The sequence below is a fragment of the Cornus florida genome, unplaced genomic scaffold (genome assembly GCF_030987335.1).
Source record: "Cornus florida cultivar Cherokee Brave unplaced genomic scaffold, ASM3098733v1 CherokeeBrave_3.0.0_Hap2_Chr02, whole genome shotgun sequence".
NCBI lineage: Eukaryota > Viridiplantae > Streptophyta > Magnoliopsida > Cornales > Cornaceae > Cornus > Cornus florida.
In genome coordinates this window covers 34,211,643-34,221,337 of record NW_026775572.1, presented here as the reverse complement: position 1 = coordinate 34,221,337, position 9,695 = coordinate 34,211,643, and the positions used below count along the sequence as shown (strand labels likewise).

At 38.5% G+C, this 9,695-nt stretch overlaps 1 protein-coding gene across 1 annotated transcript; it reads left to right on the top strand.

Annotated features, from left to right (window-relative positions):
- The first annotated feature begins 7,530 nt into the window (after positions 1 to 7,530).
- Positions 7,531 to 9,387, top strand: LOC132296026 (uncharacterized). Its single transcript, XM_059794274.1, has 4 exons — positions 7,531 to 7,588; positions 7,678 to 8,210; positions 8,304 to 8,654; positions 8,761 to 9,387. Exons 1-4 carry the CDS (start codon positions 7,531 to 7,533, stop codon positions 9,385 to 9,387), a joined length of 1,569 nt encoding a protein of 522 aa, XP_059650257.1.
- The last annotated feature ends 308 nt before the right edge of the window (positions 9,388 to 9,695 follow it).

Sequence of the window (9,695 nt, the reverse complement as noted above, 5' to 3'; positions counted from 1 at the left end):
TTAAGTCATTATATGGCCTAAAACAAACTCCCAAACAATGGCATGAAAATTTTGATAACGTGTTATCATTAATTGATTTTTTGATTAATGAGGCAGATAAATGTATATATTATAAATCTATGAATAACACATGTGTGATTATATGTTTATATGTGGATGGCATGCTTATTATGGGAACTAATATTGAGATAGTCAATGAGACTAAAATGTTTTTGGCCTCTCACTTTAAGATAAAAGATATGGGAGAAGCAGATGTAATTCTAGGAATAAAAATAACTAGAATATGTGATGGTACCATGCTTTCTCAAGAGCACTTTGTTGAAAAGATACTAAGGAAATTTGGTCACTTTGATTGTAAACCTGTTTCCACACCTTATGATGCTAATTCCCAATTAAGGAAAAATAAAGAACAGGGTGTATCACAAACCGAGTATGCTCAAATTATTGGTAGCTTGATGTATTTAATGAATTGTTCTAGACCTGATATTGCATATGCAATTTGTAGGTTGAGTAGGTACACTCAGAATCCTAACAAGGATTACTGGACAGCTCTAATTCGAGTACTCAGATTTTTGAGAAGTACTCATGATTGTGGGTTAATATATAGTGGATTTCCCACGGTACTAGAGGGGTATAACGATGCTAAATGGATCTCTGATTCAGATGAGATGAAATCTACAAGTGGATATGTATTTACTCTTGGTGGGGGTGCAGTGTCTTAGAAATCTTCCAAACAGATATGCATAGCTCGGTCTACTATGGAATCCGAGTTTATAGCCTTGGAAAAGGTTGGATCTGAGGCTGAATGGCTTAGAAATCTCTTAGCAGATATCCCTATATGGATGAGACCAGCCCCATCCGTGTCTATGCATTGTGATTGCCAGGCTGCAATAGCCAGATCAAAGAATAAAATATATAATGGGAAAAACAGGCATATATGCCTAAGACATAAAATTGTGAGGCAGCTGCTTGAGACTGGGGTGATATCCCTAGATTTTGTGAGGTCTGAGATGAATTTGGCAGATCATCTGAAAAAACCACTAGGCAGAAAACTAGTGAGTGATACATCGAGGGGGATGTGACTTATGCCTAAGACAAAGATTAATAGTGATGGTAACCCAACCTATGTGAATGGAGATCCCAGGAAGTAGGTTCATATGGGTATAAATAAGTTACTGATTGATCATGCAGAGTGCACTATCAACTTTATTTTTGAGAATCCCTCTCTATGGTGTAGATAGTGCAAAATTGTAACGTAAGAGGTTGAATTAAAAATTCTTAATGAATTCCATATCCCTTATAGGTGGTGTGTGTAGTTACAGTACACACTTGATAGATTCACCTATATGAGTGTGGAGGTGGGGTCGCCTCCTATGAGAGCTTAGGCAGGCTCTCTAGAGCACTCATGAAATCCAGGTAAGGCACAAGGCCTATTCGCGCCAACCCATTATGAACAGCTTCAATATAGAGATAACAATGTGGGGGGTTAGTTGTTTGGTTTACAATAATAAATCTTGGTTCATAGAAACATAGTTTCACCAATTTTTCTGTAAATCACGACTTACTTCCCTAGGGCTGGTTCATAGTCCAAAAGACACCAGTTCCGACGCATTGGGTTCTCATGGTTCTCTGGTTACTCCTCTAGTTTCTCTTTTGGTTACTTCTATTTTGAAATATGTGGGGGATTGTTGTATATTAATATATTTCAAAATACGAATATATATTCCAACGTTGTTATATCCACGTCAGCCTATTGTTATGCCATTACATATATTAACTTACCATAATATCTGCAACGTCACATTAACGTGTCATCGTAATATCCTGTCATTGCTAATATTGTGTTATTATATCGTGAAACGTGTATATAACCGTTGTACTATCTGGTTATAACTATGTCGAGAAGTCTCAAGGTTTCTACACTCAAAACCTTCTTCGTCTTCTGCAATATATGTATCCAGAGAGTTATATAGTTCACTATTTTCTTCTCTGATTTTATTTCTGGCTTCATATTATTTGGTTGTCATTGTTTTGCCAAATACACGTTCGCTGCGTTGTTCATCTTCTACAATCCCACTGACCAAAGGACCATATTAAAGCTGTACAACTTCCACTGCATTACGAGTGTACGTTTGCGGTGAATTTTTTGCTGTTGTATCCTGGAGAGCGGAACGCTGTAACCTGCTACACCGAGATATCATCTCAAAGGGGTGGATTTACTCTTAAGGGCGGTATATTCACCCGCCTCAGCTAAATCTTCGTATATTTTTATTTTATACTCTCTGGTATTTCCCATAACATAGCAGTACTCTATATTTCTCTTGATTTTTTATCCCTTTATTTCCTACAATCTTAAGAGTAAATATTAAAAATGAATACTGTGTTAACCACCACCAGACTTATCCCAAGCACATAAGGGGAAGGTATATGTTTTTGGGTACGATTTGGCCACACCTGGATTCCAGATGTTCAACGTAGAAATGCTTTTTTTAGACAGGGTTCAAACGGTCCCTATCTTTACACGGATGAGAATACCTCAGTTAGATCCCATGAGATTGTGTCAAATTTTATGGTAGGTAAACTCATTTTCATCGCAACATATGAGAAAAACCATTATTGGGTGAAGTCACCCCCTGACGAGGATCCGCTCTATCTGGGGTTGTGCCCGATCTTAGTACTTGGATAGGCCTTGTAAGAGAGGATGCTGATTTAGCCTTTTGTTTACATCCTTGTTAATGAACATAACAATCTCATGAAAATCAATCAAACAAAGATAGAGATTTTTCAAAATCAGCAGGCGTATTGCGAGTCGAGCCTTCAGATGATCTAATTTCTCTGGACAACAAACAATTTTGTTCCATTCGCTTTGGATATGAGGATATGGTCTTTGTAGGAGCAGACGACCCCCTACCAAATGTCATCTTGCAGTTGATATATTTTCGCTAAAAAATATTGTGATGTGTGTTTCCTTAGATAAACTTGAATATTTTCTTGCATGCCTGCTCAATGATAATACTCCGGATGTACGATTTGCGGGTGCTTCTGCATGTATGTATCTTCATAATTATTACGTGCATTTTGTTTTCTGTATGCAATTTGTCTTTGCCTTGTGCATCATAGGTCTTTAAATTTTATTACCATGTGCATTTACTGAACGAGGAGCTAGTGATGGGGTGCTGATGGTGGACTGACACTAGTGGTGCTGACTGTTCGGTAAGTATGCTTCTGCATGTATGTATCTTTATAATTACTATGTGAATTTTGTTTTCTGTATGCAATTTGTCTTTGCCTTGTGCATCGTAAGTTCTTAAATTTTATTACCATGTGCATTTACAGAACGAGGAGCTGGCAGTAATGGGGTGCTGATGGTAGACTGACACTAGTGGTGCTGATTGCTCGGTAAGTATGTTTTTTTTTTTTTTCATTTGTTCTTATTTTTTATTTAGAGCTAAACTAATCTTAAAAATCTAAAATTTTGGAGTATATCTCTGGATTACAAATTGATCTTCTGAAGTGTTGTTACGCTCTGCTGTATGCTGGTCATGGTCTTTTCGTGTTTATCTCATGATGTCTTGTTGTTTATTTTAGTTTTGGATCACAATTATTTTAGTATTAATTCTACTTCATTATTATTTATAATTTTTTTTAATAAAAAAAATAATAAAACCGAACTCTTATAAATATATATTTATAATGACTTTATAAATATTAAATATCAACTATTTGAAACAAGTTGCTAATTAGTTATTTATAAAAGAATTTTTTATTATAAATTAACTTTTAAGTTTTGACCACGTGCGAACTAATTGAGTATATATAAACATACTTACATTTCTCCGTATGATCTTATTTATGATAAATATATATATACAAGTGTCTATATACAATGATAAAAATGATACATCTATATATGTGCCTTTTTTCACTGCAGCCTCATGTCAATAATCAGTATGAGCTCGATTGGAGATCGAGCTTTATTAATTTTCTTTGAATGATTTTCAGTAAACTTAATTTTTTCTTAAAATTTTTAATTTCTTTCATCTCTTTTCAATCTGGTTTCTGTAATTGATTAGCAACTTGATATATTTGGTTTTTGTTCATAAGTACAATTAATTTTGTCCACGCATATAAAAGCTATTTTATGTATGCTTGATTATTGTTTAGTTTAGTTTAGTTTTGCATCATAATTAATTTTTTACATATTAATTTTATCAACACATGTAGAAGCTATATTATTTCTATTTGATTATTGTTTTGTTTAGTTTTGGATCACGTATAATTTTTTACATATATAAGCTACATTATTATTGTTTATGAGTACTGTTGAGAGAAATCTTCAGGATTAAGCAAAAACCCTAAACCCTAACCAGCATGGACAATTTTTTTACAAAAATGACACCTATTCCAGCCCACGACACGGGCAATGCATCCCATGAAACGAGCGAGATTAATGGATAGTCCATGAAACGAGCGAGATTAATGGACAACCCATGACACTGAGTGAGAATAATGCACCATGGACAACCCATAACACTGAGTGAGATTTAACATAAACTCGTACATTAGAAACAGTTCGTCTAGACCATCTTACTATTCAAATGTACTGCAACAGACAAACCTCATCGACAATTACTTACATTTTAACCGCGTGAGGTACATAATTTTTATTGTTAATGTGAACTAATAAGAAATAGATGCAATTTATTTTTTTTTAATTATCAAATTAAAAATGATGAGATACATCTTTAATTACCAAATAAAAATGGTGGGATACATACTTGCCAATATTATTATTTAATTTTTTCTTAATTTTATAATTAAAGAGAATATGTTCATTTGTTATTCATTGACATTAGTAGTGAAAAAAGAATATATCCTCATCAATGATGACCTAAGTGCTATCCTATTAGATAAAAGTGTTAGATGATTAAATCAGCTCTGAATTCACTTAGACTAGTGTGGTGTCTCCTATTAGATAAAGGTTCTTAGATGTTATGTGGAAACTAAAAACTCCAATTTTCACCAAGGAAAATTAAAACTCCAATTTTCACATTGCAATTGAGCAATATAAGAAGGTTAAGGTTGTCTATAATTCACAAAGAGACTTGTTAACAAAAAAAACAAGGAGACACAATACACTATGTGAAATAATCAGAAAATGATTATTGTGATTGAAATGCAAGTCACACAGTAAAAGCAAAAGCATAACAACATCAAAATTTAGTGTTTGTAACTGTCCGTTGAATAATTTCTCGACATGGAATATTAATAGAGAGAGAAAAGAGTATAGAATGGTATTCCGGGACTTGTCCATTGTTATATTTCTTAACAATCAGGTTTTATTAAAGCTTGAAGGATTTTGTTTAGTTAAAATTTACTTTTATTTTATCACTAATCTATCAACAAGGCAATAATTATATATATCTCAAAGTATAATTGAGGATACCAAAAGTGACCTGGGCTTGATAAGACCCAGATTGTTGAGAATGGGTCGGGTAAGAGCAACAGGAATGGAGTAAGTCCTCGCTAAGCGGGCCCAGGCCCAAGAGGACAGTAGAGAAACTCGCAGTAGGATGAAAGGAATTAGGCCCAAACGAAAAGGAAGTAAGTAAGGCCAGCCTATCACAAGAAAGTTAGTTAGAAAGCTTCAGGAGTAGTTGTAACCATCTATAAATAGATGGAAAAAAGAGGGAAAAAGGGTTGGAAAAAATTATTTGAAGTGCACAATTTATCTTTCTAAATGAGGAAAATTTCGGTGTTTCTTCAATTGGCGCCGTCTGTGGGAAGAACGAAGATGATTGATTGGTGTTAATCCAAATCGATTCGATTCAGAGTAATTCGTGAAAAAGGCGCTTGATCTCTGAAAGCTGAATCAAGATTGATGGAAGTGTGATTTGTCTTGCTGAATCTCGGTTCCAGTTGATTTCAAGATATTGGCATCCGATTTACGCAGATCTGATATGTGTTTGTTCCGGCGAGCTTTGCAGTTGAGACTTGTTGAGATTACCGAATTCGGCGGCTCGTTGCTGAAGTAATTCAAATCCGGCCAGTAACGAACAAAATTCAACTAGTTTGAGTCCAGATCTGGTGTATTTGCATTAGCAAAGCTCAGATCTGATCAAGAAATCCGCAGTTAATGACTTTGCTCTGATCAGGAATGATGATAGGAGAAGAGAGCTCAAATCCCTTAGAGAATGGCCAGCATTCGAAGCTCAATGAGTTGATGAGCATGATCGAAGCCCTGAGAAAAGAGAATGCAGAATTACGAGCTAGAATGGAACGTCGTGAAGCTCCAACTATTCCGAGGCCACCTCCAGTAGGAGAGAGAGTCTTACCGTTTAATGCTCTTTATCAAGGTGATCCAGAAGGTGTCAATCGCGTGGATCCTCGTCGTGATGAAGTCTCCAAATGTCCGTCAGGTAAAGGATCGAGAGGGATCTATTCATTTGGATCCACATCGCGAACGGATCATGCGAGAGGAAGCGCCGACGTACGATCATAGGGCTGCATTACCGTGGCAAAATGAGTTTGCGGAGGACAAATCGTTTGATCCACCCTATCGACCTTCAATGACAACGTTTGATTACAGAAGTTCAGAAATGAAATATGCAGATCATAGAGTTCCATCACGGTTCTCAAGGGAGAACGAAGCACTGCGTTCATCAGCAAGAACGGTGGCATCTCCGTTCACTGATGAAATCCTAAACGCTCCAAATCCGAGGAAGTTTTCCATGCCGATCTTCATTCTGTTTAATGGAACAACCGACCCGATCGATCACATCTACCACATTCAGTTGAAAATGGCTTTGAATATTAACAATGATCCTTTGATATGCAAGTGTTTCCCTACAAGTTTAGCTGGGCCAGCCCTCAATTGGTTTAAGAATCTGGCTCAAGGTTCAAGTTTCCAGGACTTGTGCGACAAATTCATAAGCCAGTACTATGGGAATAAACGCCCGGCCAAGGATGTTTCAAGCCTCTTTACAATGAAGCAGCACGAAGATGAACGACTCCAAGCTTTCCTCACCAAGTTCAACCTTGTCAAAGGCATGGTAATGGAATGTCATCCGTCCACAGCGGTCCAAGCATTTAAACTTGCAATGAACCTAGGGACACCGTTCCACACAAGCCTGGTGGTGAATACGCCAAAGATCATGGACGAGCTGAACGAGAGAGCTGACGGTTTTGTGCATCTGGAAGAAGAAGAAGCAGCTAATGCAAGGAAGACATCAATTATCTCAACAGAGGAGAAGTCCAAAGCCAAGATCTGGCAAAAACAAGCTCAGCCACAACGTCAGACCTCCCGGAAGGCAGAGTAGAAGCCTACAGAGGAAGAATTAGTTACTCCACTCAGAGTTACTCTGGCAAGGCTGTATCAAGAAAACAAAGATAAGTTTTGCCCTCTCTTACTAATCAGACAACCTCTTGAACAGAGGGATCAATCTAAACATTGTGCTTTCCATAGTGACTTTAGTCATCAGACTAATGAATGCAGGAACCTAAGGAGGCAAGTGGAGATGCTGATCGCAAATGGGGAATTTGCAGGATATGCTCAAGGTCCGGCACAAGAGCAGAACCGACCGGCTGAGTAGGTTAAGAGAACTCAGAAGCCGAATCACCACAGCACTCATCCCGTTCGGATTATAAATACGATTCATGGCCGACCTGAACAAACAGCGGAGTCAGAGAAGCTGCTCAAAACGCGATTACGCCAGGCCCAGATGAAGAGAAGGATTGGCAGTGTGCATGTTTTGCATCAGCAGAACGCATTGGCACAGATAAAGTTTGATATAACAGACCTGCTACGCGTTCAGGTTCCTCATGAAAATCCATTAGTCGTTAGTCTGATAGTTGCAGAATGCCTGGTGCGAAGAGTTCTGATTGATCCAGGAAGCAGTGTAAATGTCATGCCCAGAATAACGTTCGACCGGCTCGAGATCGAACCCGAGAAGCTCAAAGCCACAGGAAATCCATTGCTAGGATTTAATGAGAAGCAGGTGGAGCCCATTGGTATGGTGGAATTAACAGTGCAAGCTGCTAAGAGAATTCTGACTGAGAGTTTTGTGGTCGTAGAAATCCATCCATCTTACAACCTCTTGATGGGAAGAGGGTGGATTCACAGAGTTCAGGGTGTCCCATCAACTCTACATCAAGTGATGCGATGCTTGGGTCCAAATGGGACCAAGGTGATTGATATTCATGGGGACCAGGTTGCAGCTAAAGAATGTTATTCAGTGACTTTGAAATCTGCTGAAAAGGGGAAAACTCTCATCCATTCTGCAAGTCCAAGATAGCAATTACAGGATCCTCCACCCAACAAGAGTGGGGAGGAGAAGCCGTCAGTTCTGACTGAAGAACCTCTTCTTGATGTGCAGATCGGCCATAAGAAGCCAGATCGAACAACGAGGGTGGGATCAAAACTTGTTGAAGAGGAAAAACAATGGTTGATTGATTTCTTGACTCAGAATGCAGATATGTTCGCGTGGAGCCATTCAGACATGCCGAGAATTAGTCCTTTTGTGTCCTATCATTTCCTCAATGTAGATCCGAACGCAAAGCCTGTGAAGCAGAAGCAGAGAAGATTCGCTCCAGAACGCAATCGAATCATAGCTCAGGAGATTAATCGGTTGCTCGATGCAAGATTCATTAGAGAGGTTTAATGCCCGGCCTGGCTCTCCAATGTCGTCGTTGTGCAAAAAAAGAATGGAAAATGGAGAGTATGTATTGACTTCACTAATCTGAACAAATCCTGCCTAAAAGGACAACTTCACATTGCCAATGATTGATCAAATGGTGGATGCCACTACTGGGTACGAACGGTTAACCTTCCTGGATGCTTACTCAGGTTACAATCAGATCCCCATGGACCAGATTGATGAAGAGAAAACTTCTTTTGTTACTGAACGTGGGACCTACTGCTATAAAGTCATGCCGTTCGGACTAAAGAATGTTGGAGCTACTTATCAGATGTTAATCAGCAAGATTTTCAAAAGTCAAATGGGGAGAATTGTGGAGGCTTGCATTGATGATATGGTGGTAAAGAGTAAGAAGAAGAATGACCACTTGGAGCACTTACAGGATGTGTTTGGTGTGTTGAGGAAGTACGAAATGAAGTTTAATCCAACCAAATGCTCATTCGGCGTAAGCTCTGGCCAATTCTTCGGGTATGTGGTCAATTATAGAGGAATTGAGGCTAGCCCAACCCAGGCGGAAGCTCTGATCAGAAATGCAGGACCAAAGACAATTAAAGAAGTGCAAGCACTCACAGGTCGAATAGCTGCACTGAGTCGGTTCATTTCGAAGCTTTCAGACCGCTGTAAACCATTTTTTGACACGATACGAGGCCATGGAAGACAAGCCTGGGGGATGAATAACGACAGGCATTGACCAGCCCGAAAGACTATATGCGAAACCCTCCGGTCCTATTTGCTCCCGAGCCAAATGAAAAGCTCTTTGTGTACCTTAAGGTATCCAGCATCGCGACAAGTGCCGTTCTGATCTATTGCAAAGATGGAAAGTAGTTCCCGGTGTTCTATATCAGCAAAACAATGGCCAAGCCGGAAAGAAGGTACTCAAAGGCCGAACGGATGATTTTGTCGTTGGTCAACGCGAAAAGGAAGCTCAGGCATTATTTCGAATCCCATCAAATTGTCGTCTTAACTACTTTTCCTATAAGGATGATCTTGCACAAGCTA

What these genes read in the sequence shown, in the direction of transcription:
- LOC132296026 (XM_059794274.1), top strand. Translation starts at nt 7,531, where the DNA reads ATGGGGAATTTGCAGGATATGCTCAAGGTCCGGCACAAGAGCAGAACC. An exon ending in GAGCAGAACCGACCGGCTGA is followed by an intron (nt 7,589 to 7,677) that starts GTAGGTTAAGAG and finishes CTGAACAAACAG; the next exon opens with CGGAGTCAGAGAAGCTGCTC. An exon ending in ATGCAAGATTCATTAGAGAG is followed by an intron (nt 8,655 to 8,760) that starts GTTTAATGCCCG and finishes CCTGCCTAAAAG; the next exon opens with GACAACTTCACATTGCCAAT.